The 21360-nt window shown below is 34.6% G+C and overlaps 1 protein-coding gene and 1 long non-coding RNA gene across 2 annotated transcripts; both read right to left on the reverse strand.

The window, feature by feature from the left end:
- Positions 1 to 742: 742 nt before the first annotated feature.
- Positions 743 to 4516, reverse strand: LOC107425028 (LRR receptor-like serine/threonine-protein kinase HSL2). Its single transcript, XM_016034955.4, has 2 exons — positions 1484 to 4516; positions 743 to 1389 (listed from the first exon to the last, which is right to left on the reverse strand). The coding sequence occupies exons 1-2, from the start codon at positions 4068 to 4070 to the stop codon at positions 1022 to 1024; spliced, it is 2955 nt and encodes a 984-aa protein (XP_015890441.1). The 5' UTR covers positions 4071 to 4516; the 3' UTR covers positions 743 to 1021.
- Positions 4517 to 12520: 8004 nt separating this feature from the next.
- Positions 12521 to 13817, reverse strand: LOC107425024 (uncharacterized). The gene is made up of 2 exons (XR_001582080.4): positions 12994 to 13817; positions 12521 to 12870 (listed from the first exon to the last, which is right to left on the reverse strand). It is a non-coding gene; the product is annotated as an uncharacterized LOC107425024 (long non-coding RNA).
- Between the last annotated feature and the right edge of the window lie 7543 nt (positions 13818 to 21360).

Genomic DNA, 21360 nt, shown 5'->3' on the forward strand with positions numbered 1-21360 from the left:
AATGAAAATCAGTAGTTGCAAATCTCTAGATCAACGAACAACACCATTTTTCTTATCAAAAAGGGGATAAATTTAAAAGTTCAATAATGACAAATAAAAACCGTGTTTTCCTCACTAATTATTATCATTTCAGTGTTACATTTTTCCATAATCCCAAATTAATTGGCTTTTATGTAAGGAATGATTGGCGTAGAAGAAACATCATCTGTTGGGGTGCAAAAAAAGAACAAACAGATTTCATCTGTTATGTGACATTCCGGTCCAATATTAAATATTATGTTTTTACAAGGATTATGTAATATCTATAAACGGTCCACATCTATATTGAATGGACGATCTTTCTTTTCTTCACAGGCCAACGAATCCTCATGGTTTGCTTCATGTACCAGCTTCCTGCCGAAAGGTGAGAAGTACGTATCTCTTTGCAGCCGCACAAGAAGGTGAGCCATAAATATTCCTTGAGAGTGAAGCACGCATAACTCAGTTAAAAAAGGTGAGATATGTAATTGTGAAATCACAAAACTACCCATTTTAAAGTGATCTGTCTCTCAAATTGAGTTCTTTTATTTGAAGTTTTAATAGTAAAAAAATGGGAATTTGGAATTAGTTAAAAATAATTTTTATTTTCTTTCTCATTTTGAAACGGGGATTCGAAATTTCCAACTCTTTGCAACCAGGTAAAAGTAGGCCATTTTTGCCATTGGTTGATTCCCATGAGAGATTTGTTAATTTCAACCATGTATATCTTAAAGATTTATATAATTGAGCCTCTATACAAATTAGAACAAAATATTGGATGGTGTTACAAACTGGTAATTTCTTAATAACATAGTTGTTTCGCTAATTCTTAGCTAAAAACAAGTTTTTCTTTATGGAACAAACATATATATATATATATATATTAACAACCTTCAGCTTGATTTCTAGTATTTCCATATCCGTTAAAAATAAAATAAAGAAAATAAAATAGTTGTGCCCAAAAGTCAAATGGAGCTACCCACTCCTCGGCCAGCGAGAGCAATCATTTCGAGCAGGATAGTTTGGCGTCCTTCAACAATAACTCAACAACTCTTCTCATGGAGGGTCTGTTAATGGGAAATGCCGACGTACACAGAAGAGCCACATGCATAACCTTTTCAATCTCTCTGTAATCCCATTCAGACGGATTCATCATCGGGTCAACAATCCGATCCAGATCTTTAAATCCACATACACCATCTTTTTCTACCTGGGACGACGACAAGGCAGCCTCTGTAACCCACTTTACTATATCCATGTTGTCGCCGAAGGAGGAGTCGGTTGGCCACTTGCCGGTTATCAATTCCAAAAGCACCACTCCGAAGCTGTACACGTCACTCTTCTCAGTGACTTTTAATGTATATGCGTATTCTAGAAATTTTCAAAAAAAAAAAAAAAAAACCATTAATTAATTAACAAACAGAAATAAGAACGACATCGTATAAATACTTTAACTAAGACTCACCCGGCGCAATGTAGCCGTAGGACCCAGCGACGCGTGACATGACGCAATGACCTTCAGCCACCTCAGCATCCAGTTGCAAAGTCTTTGCCAGTCCGAAGTCAGCAACACGTGCTCTGAATTCCTCGTCCAACAGTATGTTGTTACTCTTCACATCCCGGTGCACGATAGCCGGAACACAGTCGTGGTGAAGGTACGCCAGCCCCTGAGCCGCGCCGACTGCTATCGTGAACCGCTTCGGCCAGTCGAGCAAACTCACGCTCCTCTCATCGTGCAGCGCGTCGCCCAAGCTCCCGTTCTCCATGAACTCGAACCCCAGTATTCTACATTCCTCTCCGCTGCAACTGAATAGCAATTTTACGATATTGCCATGGCGGATCCGACCCAGCGTATCCACCTCGGATCGGAAAATGGATTCCGTATCCGGTTTTCGGCACCCTTCCCAGAGTTTCTTAACCGCTACGGTTTGGCCCGTTTTGAGATTCACTCTGTACACGCGACCCGACCCGCCCGACCCAATGATGTTCTCGTCCGTTAGGGATGAGATAACGTCTTCTTCATTGAACCCGATCCGTTGGAATGTGGTAACCTTGTGGAGCTTCTTGGATTTGCCGCCAAACGCGTTTGATTTGGTTCTGAAATAGCATAACGAAGACGCGAGAAGTAGCACAACGCAGATGGATAAAACAATGAGGGCATAAAAGGATTCGCGTTTGGATTTCTGGCATGGAGGGATGGGTTTCAAATCCGGACTGCATAGATTTGGGTTGCCCAACAGGCTTGAAACGAACAGATCCTGATCGAAACCCGAGGGTACTTTCCCGTACAGTTTGTTATCTGAGAGATTGAACTGGTTGAGCTTCAGCTTGGTCAGCTCCACAGGAATCTCACCGGTAATGGAGTTCCCGGAGATGTCTAGGTAATTGAGCACCGGCAAGTCGCCCAGTCCCGGCGGAATTTCGCCGGATAATTGGTTTCTAGATAGATTCAACTCAGTCAAGTCCGTCCACGAACTCACGGAACTCGGAATCTTCCCAGAGAACAAGTTTTCTTCCATTCTAAGCTTCTGTAACTTCTTCAGTTCCGTAATACAGAAAGGAATATCACCGGAAAACTGGTTTCTGCTCACCTGGAGGGTTACGAGTTCATGTAATCTGCAAATCGAATTCGGAAATTCGCCGGAGAAGTTGTTGCCGGAGATCAGCAACGTCGAGAGGTTACGCGCACTAGAAATGGAGGGCGAAACTGATCCCCTGAATCTGTTACCATCCATTTGAAGGAAATACAGCAAGGGCAAACCCCAAAAATTGACCGGTACTTCACCAGAAAGTTCATTGTTCTGAATTCGAACATAAGCAAGAGAAGAGCACTCGCTTAGCGTGCTTGGCAAATTTCCAGAGAAACGGTTGTCGAATGCGATGATGTTCTGAAGCTTCTTTCTGAAACAGAGATACTTAGGCAGCTCACCGGTGAACTTGTTCGTAGAGACATCGAAATTTTCCAAATCTGAATTTTGGCCGAGATTTTCCGGCAAAGTCCCTGAAAAGCTGTTGTTGAAGAGCTTCAATTCCCAAAGGTTAGGATTCGATGCTAAACTCTCAGGAATTTCTCCTTCAAAAAAATTGTCGTTGAGATTCAGAGAACCTATACTCATTGCGGCAATCTTGTTCGGTAATTTGCCCGTGAGACGGTTCAGAGAAAGATCTAAATTAGTAAGAGCGCTCAGATTGGCAAAACTTTCAGGCAATTCACCGGATAATTGATTCCCGAACAGTTCAATCTGTTCTACGCTTCTCAAACCTCCAATACTCTCAGGGATTCGACCAGATAGATCATTGTCTGACAAATCAAGGTTTTTCAGCAATACAAGATTTCCTATAGACTCAGGTATGCTGCCAACGAGATTCGCGGTCGGAACAAATAGATTCTCAAGCTTGGTTAAGTTTCCAATTTCTGGAGGCAGAGGACCTGGCTTGAAAGGATTTATAGCGAGTTCAAACCGAGTTAACTCACTAAGATTGCCTAAGAACGCAGGAATTTGACCGCTTAGCAAGTTTGAAGACAGAGTGAGCACTTTCAGGGCCGGGAACCGACCAAAACTATCCGGGATATCGCCGGAAAAGTTGTTCAGCGAGAGGTCGAGAACTTGCAGCTGGCTAAACTCAGGTGGGAACTCCGGCAATCTTCCGACGAGAAGGTTGTTGGAGAGGCTCAGTAATTGGAGGTGAGAGCAGAGCGAGAGAGACTCCGATGAGAGAGTGCCGTTGATGTTGTTGCTCGCGAGAGACAAGTTTTGGAGCGTATGAATCCGACAAAACCCAGATGGGAATCCACCGAAAATTCCAAACCCAGATAGGTTTATCGAAATCACAGCGAGCTGCTTTGGGTCACAAGTAATTCCAGTCCAGTTGCAAGGATTATGATCCTTGTTCGGAACCCAATCATGTAGATTTCCATGCGGGTCATCAATCTGGGCATTCTTGACCCGCAACAGAATCTCGTAGTCTCCGGCAATAGAGATAACCAGAGTAAAACACCATAATAGCAAAACACACGGCACGAAAACAGCTTTCGGATCCAAATGCGTCATCTGGAAAGAAAAAAAGAAAAAACAGCTAGCAAAAAAAATAAATAAATAAAGCTTATATCAATGAGGTTGAGAAAGGCACATGTTTTCCAGAATTCATTTGAGAGCTACAGAGAAAGTAAAGGATGAGTATTGGAGTTGTTCTTGCATGGAGAGATAGATGGTGACAAGAACGAGGTGGACATGATTTCAACAGTGCAATTGTGGTTTCTTTTTTGAAATTTTCAAAAGCTTCACATGGAATGTGTTTTTATTGTTAGCTTCCGCCTATCGGATATTGTGAAAACAGAGCGAAGAAAAACCAGGCGGCTCTTATTAATTGGTTAAGTTATAGAAAGGTGGGACATTATGGAGAAAAGGTATGTAACTAAACGTGATTTGTTTTCTCCTTCTTTGTTTTTTTTTTGTTTTTTTTTTGGTATATTTTGTTTTTGCGGTAGTGAGTTTTTGTAGTGTTTTTAATTTTTAAACTGGAAATTATCAGTTTATCACTCTCACTGCTAAAAGTAGAGTAGAGTTTCAATATGTGAAAAGGAATATTTCCAGAAACAAGGAAAACGTGAGATTATTTCTATATGTGGATAATATGATTTTAATTTCTACGATTTTTATTTTTAATTTTCGAAGAGGTATAGATTCTCATACACAACAGAGGCCAAAATGGGAATAAAGGAACTGTGATGTACGTTTTAGGTTGGGTTGGTATTTTATTGGTTTGAAGATGATTCATGTATTTGCTTTACCATTATTATTATTATTTATTATTGGCTGAAAATGTATTTGCTTTCAATTTTTTATGCTGAAAAGTATTTGCCTTAAGTTGAGGCAAGATCAAGTGCACTTCGTGATGGTATGGGGAATTCTAGACATAAGAACTGTGCGAGTCAGCTGGAGGAGTAAGGGAGTCAAAAAGAGTTTGGTTTGAGTCAATTCTATATGAAAGAATCAAATACCATTTGCGTTGTATCCTCCATTTAAAAACGGTGTTCTAATTTAATAATATGATTCTAAAAGGAATTAAATTTACTCCTTAACTATATCTAGATTACATTAAAATTTAAACTTTAAAAAATTTGGGGTATTGTGTAATTTAATAAAAGATTATCCTAAGCCATATACATGTCACATCATATCATGTGTCAATATTTATTTTTTCTTATCACCTGGACCCATTTGATGCTTGTCAATTTGTTTCCTCCTTCACGTCTTTTTCTCTCCACAGTTTTTATGCCTACAAATTTCTAAAATCTATTAAAAGTCCAACCAGACTACTTGAAATATTTTGTGAAAATTTATGTGCATAGTAAGGTTTAAAATTGCGGTAATGACAACAATTATAATTGGTTATAGCAATAGGAATAATATGTTGTAGTGTTTGGGAATGTGACAATGACTATAGGGAATAGATGTGTTACGAATAATTTTGGAATTGATGTGATGCTCTTATTGTAAAATTAAAAATAAAAAAAGGCAATAATCTCCATTTCAAATAAAAAATAAAAAAATGGTGCAATAATAACTTGTTATACTCCTTCGGCCTTTCCAAATCCATAGTGAAATATATATGAGAGTTTTTTTATCTACTTTTTATGAATTCTTTGTCAACTCCCAATTAATATATATTATAAAAGTTACCCTTTCCAAGTCGAAATAAAATCTCGTGCAAAAAAAAAAAAAAAAAAAAAAAAAAGGTACTAATAAAATCATGCAAAGTTATTAATTCACCTATGGTAATTATACGGGAAAAAATAGCTTAATTTTTGTGACATAAAAATTAACAACTCACTTTAAGACATAAAATTATACATTCTTGTGATATGAAGTTTGTTACATTAAAGTAATAATTTAGAAAGTTTGTTGCAAATTTTACAAAGTTAGTTACAAATTTAAAATAAATAAATAAATAAAAAAAACGTAAAAAAAATAAATATTTGATGCAGTTTTAATGTTGGAAGTTTAAGTGGGATTGGGAATCCAACTATAAGCCATAGATAGTGGGAGATTGCTACATATTACATATGTATTTTTTAAAAATAAAAAATAAAAAATATTACATATAGATTAATTATAAATTAGACCAAATAAGGTTTTATTTTTTCGATAAAATTAGATATATAGTTACAATGTCATTTGCCTTATAATTTAAATTTGTTTCACACACTTCATAAACATTATTTAATTTATAATATTAATTTATATCATAAGAAAAAATTATATAAGTATATGTATATATATTTTTTGATACACTGTCATTTTATCATTAAAATGTTTAGATGACTTACCGTGCATGCAAGATTCAAGCCTATCCATTCAAAAAATAGGCGTGTATTTTAAATAGTTACATATCTTTTAAAAAAAAATGTTTGAATTTGTATAATAATTACACAAGAATATCATGAAAATAGAATTATTATTGTGATATATATATATATATATATATTGGATCAAACAGTGGTCTTTTTAACATTATATTATGAATAATATTATTATAAAGAGTTAAAATTCCAACATAAATTTAAAATTTCATGCAGTTGCGCATGGGATTTTGGTAGGTGAGCTTTGAGGTTGAAGTTTGAAATATAAATTTTACTGTCATCTAAATATTATTAATGCAGCTAAGCTGATTAAAGAAAAGTTGGCGCTTGGAAAGTAGCAATCAGCAACAGACTCTGCGTCACCGTCAAGAATCCGTCGTCGTTTAGGCAGGAAACTGTCGAGCTTTCTGCTCACCGATCGATGCCGGCCCTCGTCTCTAGTAATTATTTTGTGAGAACTAAGGCGCTATTAGCCCCACTTCCACTACCCTCCATTTATATGTGTCTGGAATTGTGCTTTGCGAACTATGTCTCCTTTCTTTCTTTTTTTTTAATAAATGTATAAACAATGTCTATACACACATACATATAATGACATCATGCTTGTTGTACTTGTACTCCCCCTTTTGGCATACATTGGGATACCCTCAAAGGCAAGCAATAACTTATAAGTATCATGTCAAACGGTCTAGTGGTTAAGCAGCTTTTCTGTTTTTCTTTGAACAATAATTTGGAATTCAAATTTTCAATTTTAATAAAATAATGTTAATAACAATGATATCAATTATAGAATATTTATTGTCCATGTAGCGCATCTCAACATAACATATGTATATACCAAAGGAGTCTCATGCAGGATCTTGGATTAAAAATAAAGTTTAAGATTTTAATTTTGATAATAGGATCTCTACAGCAGTTAGATTTGTTCTACCACCATGTATCCATACATTTTAGAGAAAAAAAAAGTTTTCAAAATATAGTTGTTTGTTTGTTTCCTAAACTCGAAAGTAGAGGAAAAATAAAATAAAAAATACTATGAATGAAATTGTAAACTCGGATAGATATACAAAGCAGTAGTAATGATCGATTTTATGTGGACTTTTTATTTCTTTATTTTTGCCTTTAAAGGAAGGATTCTAAATAGTCTAAACCCAAACCTGATCTTAAGCTCCTAATAACTTTTTGTGCTTTCTGTTAACCACTATGGGAGGGGTAACAGGTGTTATTTTTGTATACATCGAATTTGAAATTTGGGAAGCATGCAGAAGAAGGTTATATGACTTTTATTTATTTATTTACTCAAGTCTAATATTGACCATTGTAGAGATTCAAGGATCAAAATAAGAATTCTTAAATCCTTAATACAAGATCTACTTAAGAAACTCCTTGTACACAAGCATAAAGAATTACCAAATATATTATTTTATTACATTATAAATTGTTATATTATTGATAATTATCATGAATAATATTAATTATATATAACTTGAAATTTGATAATATTAGATAGGTTAAATTTTTTTTTTTTTTTGGGTGAAAAGAGTTAATTGTTTATTATATTTAAGTTGGACATATTGCATACTAAAGCTTTAACTTGTTTCATTGTTTGCTATGTATATGCTCGCCTAAGCATGACAAGAGACTGCCGTGTTTGAATTGTTGGCTTTTAATTCTCTATCCACATATTTATTTATTCAATAAACCAGGAACCGAGTGCTTCATCACTCCAAACACATCAATAAAAGACAGGAACACAGAATTAGGTTCTTTTTTCGATGCTTGAGAGATAGTTGAATTTTGGTGAAGTATTTAGTTAATTAATCGATCATATATCAATCAACAAAAATATACAGTGATATATATGGATTATTTATCCCATTATATTATTAATTTTAATGCAATTATTTCCTCGTAGCATAAAACTCCAAATGACAAAAGCTGAGTTAGTTGAGCTAACACACCTCAAATTGGTCGCTTATCTATTTCATTTTGTGTCATCAAGCTGGCATCAGACAGGAATAAGAAAGTAGAAAACAAGATAAGCGAAAGACATGTCCAACTTTTAATTAATCATCTTCTGTGCCTTACTTTGTTTTTTTTTTATTATATATATATATTTTTTCACCCTAAATTAATTGCTTCAATTATGCGAGAATTTTAGAGTCTCAATTAGGTAAGGTAGAAAGAGGTGGACTCTTTAGTCAAGCAGGTCAAAATGCAATTAATTTGAAAGGTGGGGTTTAGATCTTTTAACCTATGCTGCCAAAATCATGCCTGGAGGCTACTTTCCGCACATCCTATTCATCAATGACACTTAACCAGTATTATTGACTCGTGAAGAATGATGATGAAATTTGGGCAGCCGTGGGGGATAATTCTGTATAGTATATATTTGTCTTTTTATGTTTATGTATATATATATATTCATTCACATACGAATTAAAAAAATACCAACCAACGCTGTTTAAAAAACCTCGGTTTTTCTCTCATATATACAGGAAAAGCATATGCTTTTCAGTATTTTTTTTTAAAATAGTATCGGTTTTGTTTCTGATCCGCATACAGACGGTTCTGGTCATAAAATCGTTCTATATATTATACATATATATACACACACTATATATATACACACACTAAATGCTTGTCTTTCTATGCATCTCTAGTGTCAAAATATTATAGGTTACAGATACCTTTAAACTATAATTGGGTCAATTATATATGCTAATTATACTCCATCCACATAACATAAGAATCATCAGATCTCAAACAATTTATATACTAGAAAGAGTTTCCCAAACAAAAATCAATTTAATTATACTAAACAAATAATTAATTATGTTTGAGTGGTTCCCCCTGATTTTATTCTTTTGGCTTGATAATTTGTAGGCTGTAGCAAAGAATGTTATAAGTCATGATCTCCATATAAAAAGTCTACAATGTAGGTAATAAATACATGGATATTATCTTTTAAGGTACAACTTAGAGGCGTTAATGGTTTCCTCTTTATTAGCTTATCTATATATAAGTTATATATCTTGATATAGGTTTTAGGATTTGTATATTGTTTTTGGAGCAAACTGATAATATGTTACTTATATATTTGATCAAGAAGAGTTTTTATTTTTTATTTATTTTTATTTGATTTTGGCGCTCAAAATGCTAATCGATGTACAAAGTTTTATGTCCTCCAAAGCCAAGTAATTAATCTCGTGTTTATTAGGGTGACATTACATACGTATGTGCTAGAAAACAAAATATAATATAAATATTGCTTCATGGAAATTAACATTAATTTAAGGGGAGTACTTTAACCAACTTGATACATGTAAATTGAAGTTTAAAAAGTAAATTATAATTTACCTTTTGGGCATAAAATTTGTGAAAATTTATTTAAGGCTTGAACAGCTTATTAATTAAACACTAATTAAATTACACTAATCTCACCTAAAGTAATGAGAGAAATTCCAATGAAACAATTAATAATCTAGCTAAGTTACGTTCTGATGAAATGATATGTGTGCAGAACCAAATTCGATCCAAAACAGATTTGAAAGTAATAACGTACAAATGTCAAACGCGTATGATAGTGTTCACGCGGGCTTTGTTGGGAGGGGGGCCGGAGAACAATAAAATACAAATGCATACGAACATGAAAAAAGATTATGACAATATAAAAACAACAAATATGATATTATATTATAAAATTTATCAAAAAATAAAAAGCAAATAAATGTTATAAACTCATCTTTACAAGTTTCAATTCCTCGGTATAGCCATTACTTGTCAATTTAAATGCAATAGTCAATTTTTTTGTTTTTTTCTGAGAAAATGCAATAGTAAACGTTATAAATTCCTATATATTGAATATCATTTTTCTAGTCAAATAATACATAATGCTTATCAATGCTTATCGTTTAAATTCAAATAACAATTATCAATACATCTAACAATTAAGTTTCAATTATTACAAGAAAAAAAAAAAAACTAATAAGATTTAATTGGATCTTGATAAGATATTTTGGCTATGTATATATACTGTATATGTGTAAATGAGGATTCGATTCATTATTTCCCACACAGCCAAACCAACCAACCTCATCAAAATATTACTTCTTAAAGAGGGGAAAAAACAAGCCCTTAAAATATTTCTTCCAATTCATGTATTACGTGTATGTTACTGGCCATGGGTTGAGAAATACACAACCTTCCAGTTCCAGTTGAACATGCCAAAGCGATGACTTTCATTTGCAATGGAGCAAACAGTACGGCCTGCTTCATTTTTTTCTTTCTTTCTTTTTTCATTTTTTTTTTAATTTTCTTTTTGTTAGATAGTGTAGAAATAATTTAATTTGAAAAAAAAAAAAAAAAACAACAACAACAAAATAAAAAAATTATCCTTCTAAAATAATCTAGTTAACAATGATCGTTTATAATGGATTCAACATCTAATGCTAACATTCCTACTCACATTTAAAAAAATAAATAAATAAATAGCAAAAGGCCCCTCCCTTTCTCTTTAGCCGGGCAACCAAAAGAGAACGGTAAAAGATATCATTTACTAATCGATCAAGCCTACTAGGAAAGTATTAATTGTCTCAGACTGAATTGCAATTGTTCATACCTATTTAATGTACACCATGCATTTCTAAATTAATATTACTTTTACCATTAAAAAAATTTTCAGTTTTATGCACATGCGGCAAAATATAATTTGCGGCAAAGTACTTCAGCAATGTTTTTATTTTTTTCGGCTGATTAGCTTCAGCAATTAAATATAACTCATTGCCGCATTTCTTGACTCTGAAATCTCTGATAAATTGATCAGAAACACATTGAACTTTGTATTCGTTATCCCGGACATGGAAAACTATATATATATATATATGTATGTATGTGACACTCTGCCACATATCAAAATTAAAAAAATTAATAGCAATATGTTCACACCAATAAGTTCGTACTACTATTTTTTTGTCGTCGTTATTTACACGCCAGAACAAAGCTCGAAGTAAAATTCAATAAGCGAGGATGCACTTTGAAAGATGTTAATACTATGCATTGGAATTTTAATTAACAGAATATATAGCTGAAAATGTTTGAACAGATAGCTCGGAAGCAGCACGGAAACAACTTTAATTTTATATATATATATATATATATATATAGATATATATATATATATATATATATATATATGTATATATCCCTGACTCACAAAGAATTAATACAATTTAAACACAAAAAACAAAAAAACGAATACAACAATTTATTGTTCCTTCATGAAAAAAGAATAATTCCATTGATCAATTTGATATATTTTAAGTTATTTTCTTTTTCATGGTATAATAACATATATATGTATAATAACGCCATCAATAATTATTGAAAAACAAATGAAGACTGAACAATCAAAATTAGGTTTTCTCCATCTCAAAAATTAATATACGAAAAATATTTAGCTTTCACGTTATTCAGTCATATCATAAATAATCAACATCGATCTCATTCACAATTATTATCTTTTCAAAAAAGCAGGTATTTGCATCAAACTTTAAACTATTTTAAAATTATTATTGCTCATCATATTCATGCTTCTACAGATTTTTCAAGTTCTAGTGAATCAAAAGGAACAATAGTAAGGCCGAAGCAAATACTTTATTACACAATCTGTCATCAGCTGCGAGCTTGCTAGTTTTCATCGCCGTTAAAATTGACCATAGAGACTACTAATCTGGTTTTTACTATAATTAATTAAACCTGATCGATCTAGCAATTTCGTAAGTTCTTTCATAGACATAACTAATGGAGAATAAAGATTTTACTCAATTTCAATATTAATTGGCAACTATATAGCTAGTTTCATACATGAAACTTCATATAATGCCTATAAACAAAGGAAGCTTTCACGTGGCAGCGGCTGCCGGTGAATGCATAGTTTCTGGCAAAATTATACAGAAACACAAGCAAATGCAGAAATATACTTGCAATATGTGATCTGATCAACAAGCCAACATATATATACATATATAATAACAAAATAGCTGAACAAATCGTCTGATTCAATAATATAGATAGCTAACTGAGGAGCTAAAAGTTATATAATTTGAACTGTTATTAATTAGATATTTCATATTTGGATTGATAAAAAAAAGAAAACCGGCCAAAGCATATTTTTATAAGACATGGTAGAGACTAAATGAAATACAGAAGCCAGACCAGACACAAATTAAGGATCTTTACAACCTAAACGAATCGTAAGTGACGGAAAATACGTGAAGAATAACAAGCCAAAAATCATCAAAAACAGAAGCATACAAAAAGAAAATTATTATTTCAATCCAATACAGAAATGCTTTCAGATCCTTGATGCAATACAAATAATCTTCTTTTATGTATGTGAACATTAATTTCACCTATATATATGTATGAAGAAGAAGATCCAGCCGTAAGACACTTCTCTCTTCTCCTTCTTCTCCTTTACTTCTCCTCTCGATTCATAATAAAAAGATTTAAAAAAAAATAATAAATAACCAAAAAAAAAAGAGTATAATATATGATCAAAAAAATAAAATCTTTGGTACAGAAATTATATGTATATATAGAACATTTACCAAATACAAAGTTATGAAAACCACAAAAACAACATATGCCTGGCTTCATCCTGTCTGCCCTTTTTACTTTCTATTAAGGAATGGTAGTGTTTATTCTACAGATCGAGAAAGAAAGGGAGAGAAAAAGAAAAGAGTTACATTGAAGTAGATAGTAGTTGAAGTAGTAGTAGCACAGGTCTTCATTAATGCGATTGCTCGACAATGACCTATGATTTTACAAGAGAAAAAGAATGTCTTCAACGTCTACTACTGGTTGATCTTCATTGGCAAAATGAAGGATAGTTTGGTCTTTGCCCTTAATAATACATGGAATTGAGTGGTTGAGAAACAAGTGCTTGTCTTCTTGACCCATTACTGATTTTGCTTTTGCCCCAATAATCCTACAATGACCCACCAAGTTATTCCTCTCTCTCTTCCTCTCATTTCATATACAGATTAGAGAGAAAGAGAGAGGATGCGCAGAGAGGAAGATGAACTGGGCCCCAGATAGGGAGAAAAAGAGAAAAAAAACATATGCGGCTTAATTTGGCAAAAGCATTGTATTTATGGAATTGAGTGGCCGGTGTGAAGCTATTTTCAACTTGCCTTTGGGTCCGTTTCTGTTTGCTAAGACACAAAATGTGCCTTCCTTGTCCCATTCTAAACCCCTTTTTAATATATAATTTTATTTTTTTTTTCAATTCCTTGCTGCACTAAACTCACTCCAAGATTCATGGATTGCCCATACAACAAACATATAATTAAGAAAATTTAAATATAAAATTTTGTTTGAAAAACACGTTAGATTCCCACCATAATAAATGTATCTGGCATTAGCAAAATATTACTTGACCTTTTTGTCCCAATATATATTGTAAGATACAGACATTGTAATGGCAGTGAGGCGTATTTTGCAGTAAATATTTACAAATATATCTATATATATATAATTATTGTCAATTTAGATAAGATTTATCTTACTTTATTAAAGTAAAGTTTATTTTTGATAATCAATAAATTTTATGAATGAATTGAACAATCATATAGTTATTCATGATGAATCTTATTTCAATAAAATAATGTTATCTTATTTAAGTCTTATTGTATACAATTAGTCGGTTTTTTATTTCAAATTTCTTTATTAAAATAGTTAATCAACATGAGATATGATAATTCTTTTTTAGTTGTCATAAGTATCCTCATTATATGAAATTAGGATTCTTTAGAGAATCTTAATAAATATATATACATATAGGATTTTAATATGTTGAAAGATTTATTTAACTTATTGACATTGTAAGTACCAAGGTTGTAACTTGCTTAACTAAATTTCTTGTTTACAATCATTAATTAAATTGGCAGCCTTAATAGTTGTTACTTGCCTAACTTTTTTTTTTTTTGGCCCCCTAAAAGAATCATTAATTATGGATTTATTCTCAATACTTAACATCATTGCAACCGATCATAAACTTATAATATATATGTATAGATTTACCCAAAAAAAAAAAAAGCTTATGTATATAAATATTATAAGTGAGATATGATTATGTATTAGAACTAACAAATGGGTAAGAGAGTGAAATAAATAGTAATTTAATTATTATTGCATAAATTCGGGTTTTGGATGTGGGGGAAAAAAACAATATAAAATGTGGTTTGAAAACGAAGGAAAGGTGCTGTGCCTTGAACGTCAAATTAATGATTCTTTTTCTGCCAAAACATTCAAAGAAAGCCATCAAAACTTATCTCGACGATAAACGACAACAAAAGCGACGTGCGGATATCTAGAAGCTCTGTATTTTAGTGCTGGTTTTGCTGGAAACATAACATGCCGACAAATTTGTTTGCACCCTCTTTACCCATTTCCGTTTTTAACTTCAATCTTCACTCGATCTAATTAAGCACTCTCTGGCTTCTCCGTGTAAACACCATTATCTTTAACAATATCAAATATTATTTTTTTATCTCAACAAGATAATATATATATATATATATATATATTTACAACGCTTATCAACCAGGTCAATGACAATGTGTGGCTTTTCTATTCTTATTCTATTTTATTATTAAATTTTAGTCTTCAAGTCTTAGTTAAATTACATTATCTTTAACTTTCATTTTGTTTGTAAGCTCTAAATATGTCGTTTTATATGTATTTCCAACACATTGTAGAAACCTTCTCTCAAATCTTCAGAAGTGCATTATATATATATATACATATTGAATATCATTTTAATTTGTTGCATGTCCTTTTATACCCATATATATCTAGCTTAAAATCATAGATATTAAAATTGGCACTCAATAGTTTATTGATCTTCCTTAAGTTATCTTTTCCCATTTTCCCAAAAAAAGAAAAGAAAAAAGGTTACATTTTCCCACCCCATGTTAAAAGATAAATAAATAAAAGAACTAAGCAACAAAATAATAAAATAATATAAAAACAAAATAACGAAGTAGGCGTTATTTAAAATTCCAAGGGTGCACCTTTTTTAATTACCAGATTTCTTCCTGCACTAATATTTTAAAGTTAAATTACTTAATATATTATATTACATATTTTTTAGATTTTTTTTTTATTATAATTGGATGTTTTTATATTTATATTGAAGATATCGGATTATAGTTAAAAAAAACATCGAACATATACAGTATAATATATCTAATTACTTAAAAATTCTTTTTTATTTTTATTATTATTATTAGTTTTTTTCCCATTTTCTTCAATTATTTTTTTCAAGAGGGTTTCTTCCCATCATCTGTTCCTTTTCCAATTTTTTTTTTTTTTAATTGTCTTTCCTAGGTGTATTATCTTTCTACCGATTGGAAGTTTTGTTGCTGGGTATTTGGAAAGATGAAACCTGGAAAAAACCAAAAAGAAAAAAAAAAAAATTTTGTTTTAAAGGGCGGAGAAACTAAAGAAACAGAAAGAAACAAAAAGAAATTGAGTAGAATAAGAGAAAGAAGAAAAGAAGCATATAGCAGACTTGTGAGCCATACACTTTGATGACTAGCCTGCATCTTCCTCCGCGTCTCTCCCATTTTCCCCACCACACCAAACTAGCTTTTCCTTTTCTTTTGCTTGCTTTCCCAACATTCACCAAACTAGAAACAAAAAAAAAAGAAAAAAATTAATAATAATAATAATAATAATAAATAAATAAATAAATAAATAAAGAGTCTGAATCTTTTTGTTGAATTCTAAACAAAAAACGATAAAAGAATGCAGGGTGTTATCGATGATAATGGAGGTCTCCAAAAATAAAAGAAAAAATTTAAAGGCTAGTTTGGTAATTTTATATAAAAAAATGAAGTGTGGGTTGGAATAATTACCCAAATTCCAACCCACAATTGTAAGTCCATTATTCCAATAAAATGATCCAAGTCCAATATCCAGTAAGCTTGAATGATAGAAGTCCATTATCTTCCCCAATGGGCTTTGGGGGTTCGTTTTTGACATTACCACCAAGTGTATGATCTTAAAAGGCAAAACCCAGTTTACTGAAGAAATTAGTCAACTTTTTTTTTTTTTTTTTTTTCGGCTGCTCTGTTTATGAAGCTTTCATGGAGGTCAGAAAATAATAATTATTAAAACAAAAAAAAAGTGAAAAAAGTTTTTTCGTTCTGTATTTGCTATAATTATTTTGTTATAATTCTTAAAATCTAAATATGAAATTGGGATAAGTTCAGTTTCCACGCTTCCCAATTTTCACACCGAAGCTTTCACGTCATCCTCTATTATTCCTCCATCTCACTCTATCTCCGTATTCATATATTTCATCATCATATATATATATATATACTAGGTATGGCCACGTACGATGCACGTGGTTTGGATTAAAATTTGAATGTTTAATAGCTTTTAAGTAATATGGAAAAGTTTGAATTAAAAATTTGTTAAATTAGTTTTTTTAATTAACATTTTTCAATTTGTTTAGAAGGATTTAATTTTAAATTATTAACAAACATAAAGAAATTAATCATTTTATCCCAAGTTTTTCATAAATTTAATATCCAAATCGCATCATATAATTTTAAAGTAAGAACACTTCCAACTGATACGAACCTAGGACGACCTGCTCCTAAACCTGTATTATATTAGCCCGGATCTTAATTAAGTTCAAGTTCTAATGAAATTGACCTCAACCCCTAACCAACCTGTGGTTAGAAACCTTGGTATAATGTAGACGCCACAATAGGGGATGGAAAACCTATTGATAAGTCAAACTAAAACAACCAATTCTCTAATGGTGTTTTAGGTGTTCTCAAAGAACAAAGATATAATTAATCTCATAAGTATTTTCTCAATCAAATCAAAGTTAGTTCTTATTGATAACTAAGCCTTTAAATAGCCTTTGAAAGAAACAAAATAAACCCTAAAAACCCTAGGTAAAACCGGCCACACACATAAAGAATCCTAGTTGGCTGCAACTATACTTCCTTTCCTAATCTAAGTTTGATTAATTAATTCCTTTATATTAAATTAGGAATTAATTAATTTACAATAAAATAAAAACCTTCTTAAAGTTATTTGTCCAGAAAATAAATAAATAAAAACCCAAAAAGAAAGAAAATCAATCGCAAATTAGGTAACGAGTTGACTTTGACATTTAGGCGGAATTATTTCTTCAACCGAGCTAACTTATGTCTGCCTGATGTCCGAGCTAACTTATGGCCTATCCGAGCTAACTGATGTCTGTCTAAGCTAACTTGTGTTTGGCCGAGCTAACTGATGTCTGTCCGAACTAAGTTGTGTCTGGCCGAGCTAACTGATGTCTGTCCGAACTAAGTTGTGTCTGGCCGAGCTAACTGATGTCTGACCGAGCTAAGTTGTGTCTGGCCGAGCTAAGTTGTGTCTGGCCGAGTTAACTGATGTCTAGCCGAGCTAAGTTGTGTCTGGCCGAGCTAAATTGCGATTAGCCGAGCTAACTGATGTCTGGCCGAGCTAACTGATGTCTGGCCGAGCTAATTGATGTTTGGCCGAGCTAAGTTGTGTCTGGCCGAGCTAAGTTGTGTTTGTCTGAGCTAAGTTGTGTCTGGCCGAGCTAACTGATGTCTGACCGAGCTAAGTTGTGTCTGGCCGAGCTAACTGATGTCTGGCCGAGCTAAGTTGTGTCTGGCCGAGCTAACTGATGTCTGTCCGAGCTAAGTTGTGTCTAGCCGAGCTAAGTTGTGATTGGCCGAGCTAACTGATGTTTGGCCGAGCTAAGTTGTGTCTGGCCGAGCTAACTGATGTTTGACAGAGCTAACTGATGTCTGGTCGAGCTAAGTTGTGTCTGGCCGAGCTAACTGATGTCTGGCCGAGCTAAGTTGTGTCTGGCCAAGCTAACTGATGTCTCGCCGAACTAAGTTGTGTCTGGCCGAGCTAACTGATGCTTGGCCGAGCTAAGTTGTGTCTGGCCGAGCTAAGTTGTGTCTGTCCGAGCTAAGTTGTGTCTAGCCGAGCTAACAGATGTCTGGCCGAGCTAACTGATGTCTGGCCGAGCTAACTGATGTCTGGCCGAGCTAAGTTGTGTTTGGCCGAGCTAAGTTGTGTCTGGCCGAGCTAACTGATGTCTCGCCGAGCTAACTGATGTCTGGCCGAGCTAAGTTGTGTCTGGCCTAGCTAAGTTGTGTCTGGCCGAGCTAACTGATGTCTGTCCGAGCTAAGTTGTATCTGGCCGAGCTAAGTTGTGATTGGCCGAGCTAACTGATGTCTGGCCGAGCTAACTGATGTCTGACCGAGCTAAGTTGTGTCTGGCCGAGCTAAGTTGTGTCTGGCCGAGCTAAATGATGTCTAGCCGAGCTAACTGATGTCTGGCCGAGCTAAGTTGTGTCTGGCCTAGCTAAGTTGTGTCTAGCCGAGCTAAATTGTGTATGGCCGAGCTAAGTGATGTCTGGCCGAGCTAACTGATGCTTGGCCGAGCTAAGTTGTGTCTGGCCGAGTTAACTGATGCTTGGCCGAGCTAAGTTGTGTCTGGCCGAGCTAAGTTGTGTCTGTCCGAGCTAAGTTGTGTCTGGCCGAGCTAACTGATGTCTGTCCGAGCTAAGTTGTGTTTGGCCGAGCTAACTGATGTTTGGCCGAGCTAATTGATGTCTGGCCGAGCTAAGTTGTGTCTGGCCGAGCTAACTGATGCTTGGCCGAGCTAAGTTGTGTCTGTCTGAGCTAAGTTGTGTCTGGCCGAGCTAACTGATGTCTGACCGGGCTAAGTTGTGTCTGGCCGAGCTAACTGATGTCTGGCCGAGCTAAGTTGTGTCTGGCCGAGCTAAGTTGTGTCTGGCCGAGCTAACTGATGTCTGTCCGAGCTAAGTTGTGTCTGGCCGAACTAAGTTGTGTCTGGCCGAGCTAAGTTGTGTCTGGCCGAGCTAAGTTGTGTCTGGCCGAGCTAACTGATGTCTCACCGAGCTAACTGATGTCTGGCCGAGCTAAGTTGTGTCTGGCCTAGCTAAGTTGTGTCTGGCCGAGCTAACTGATGTCTGTCCGAGCTAAGTTGTATCTGGCCGAGCTAAGTTGTGATTGGCCGAGCTAACTGATGTCTGGCCGAGCTAAGTTGTGTCTGGCCGAGCTAACTGATGTCTGGCCGAGCTAACTGATGTCTGACTGAGCTAAGTTGTGTCTGGCCGAGCTAAGTTGTGTCTGGCCTAGCTAAATGATGTCTCGCCGAGCTAACTGATGTCTGGCCGAGCTAAGTTGTGTCTGGCCTAGCTAAGTTGTGTCTGGCCGAGCTAAGTGATGTATGGCCGAGCTAACTGATGTCTGGCCAAGCTAAGTTGTGTCTGGCCGAGCTAACTGATGCTTGGCCGAGCTAAGTTGTGTCTGGCCAAGCTAACTGATGTCTGTCCGAGCTAAGTTGTGTTTGTCCGAGCTAACTGATGTCTGGCCGAGCTAAGTTGTGTCTGGCCGAGCTAACTGATGTCTGGCCGAGCTAACTGATGTCTGACCGAGCTAAGTTGTGTCTGGCCGAGCTAAGTTGTGTCTGGCCGAGCTAAATGATGTCTAGCCGAGCTAACTGATGTCTGGCTGAGCTAAGTTGTGTCTGGCCTAGCTAAGTTGTGTCTAGCCGAGCTAAGTTGTGTCTGGCCTAGCTAAGTGATGTCTGGCCGAGCTAACTGATGTTTGGCCGAGCTAAGTTGTGTCTGGCCGAGCTAACTGATGCTTGGCCGAGCTAAGTTGTGTCTGTCCGAGCTAAGTTGTGTCTGGCCGAGCTAACTGATGTCTGCCCGAGCTAAGTTGTGTTTGTCTGAGCTAATTGATGTCTGGCAGAGCTAAGTTGTGTCTGGCCGAGCTAACTGATGTCTGGCCGAGCTAAGTTGTGTCTGGCCGAGCTAACTGATGTCTGGCCGAGCTAACTGATGTCTGACCGAGCTAAGTTGTGTCTGGACAAGCTAAATGATGTCTAGCCGAGCTAACTGATATCTGGCCGAGCTAAGTTGTGTCTGGCCGAGCTAGGTGATGTCTGGCCGAGCTAAGTTGTGTCTGGCCGAGCTAACTGATACTTGGCCGAGCTAAGTTGTGTCTGGCCGAGCTAAGTTGTGTCTGTCCGAGCTAAGTTGTGTCTGGCCGAGCTAACTGATATCTGTCCGAGCTAAGTTCTGTCTGTCCGAGCTAAGTTATGTCTGGCCGAGCTAAGTTGTGTCTGGCCGAGCTAACTGATGTCTGGCCGAGCTAAGTTGTGTCTAACCGAGCTAACTGATATCTGTCCGAGCTAAGTTGTGTCTGTCCGAGCTAACCGATGTCTGTCCGAGCTAACTGATGTTTATCCGAGCTAAGTTGTGTTTGTCCGAGCTAACTGATGTCTGTCCGAGCTAAGTTGTGTCTGGCCGAGCTAACTGATGTCTGTCCGAGCTAAGTTGTGTCCGAGACATGGGTGTCCGATGTATCAGCCTACACCACTTGAATACTTAAAACAGGTCTTTTATCTTCAGGTATGGACACGCCTTTTTGAGAATGAATTACTTTCTAGATAAAGGTAGCAAGGTTGCATCACCAACTCTTAGATGAACAGAAAATCTGAAAAAGCAAAAACCATTATTGTTCGTAATTAGATTCTAGCTTCATCCTTTCAATTTTATTTGTTTTTTATACACCAATCAATATTGAGATGTTTTAGATATTTAGTGAGAATAAATTAATTTTAAAACTAATGAAAACATAAACAATTTATTTTGATTCTAGTCCATTATCATGAAATTTAATTTTTTCATGGATTTATATATTAACTAAAAGAAACACAAAAAATAAAAAATGATCATAGGAAATATAAGTACAATCATAAAAACTCATAATTAATATTTTACTTTCGTTAAACAAAAAGTTGTCATAAAATACTTGTGTCATAGATGAATCTATCTTAGCATCATTGCTATCTTCCTAAGATAAATTGCAAGATTTAATAGAAATGTATTAGG

This window comes from Ziziphus jujuba, chromosome 7, assembly GCF_031755915.1.
Source record: "Ziziphus jujuba cultivar Dongzao chromosome 7, ASM3175591v1".
Classification (NCBI taxonomy): Eukaryota; Viridiplantae; Streptophyta; class Magnoliopsida; order Rosales; family Rhamnaceae; genus Ziziphus; species Ziziphus jujuba.

Excerpts from the sequence above, each read along its gene's own strand:
- LOC107425028 (XM_016034955.4), bottom strand. The coding sequence starts at position 4,070 with ATGACGCATTTGGATCCGAAAGCTGTTTTCGTGCCGTGTGTTTTGCTA. Across the intron at positions 1,390-1,483 it reads CTACGGCTACATTGCGCCGG|AATACGCATATACATTAAAA; the intron begins GTGAGTCTTAGT and ends GAAAATTTCTAG.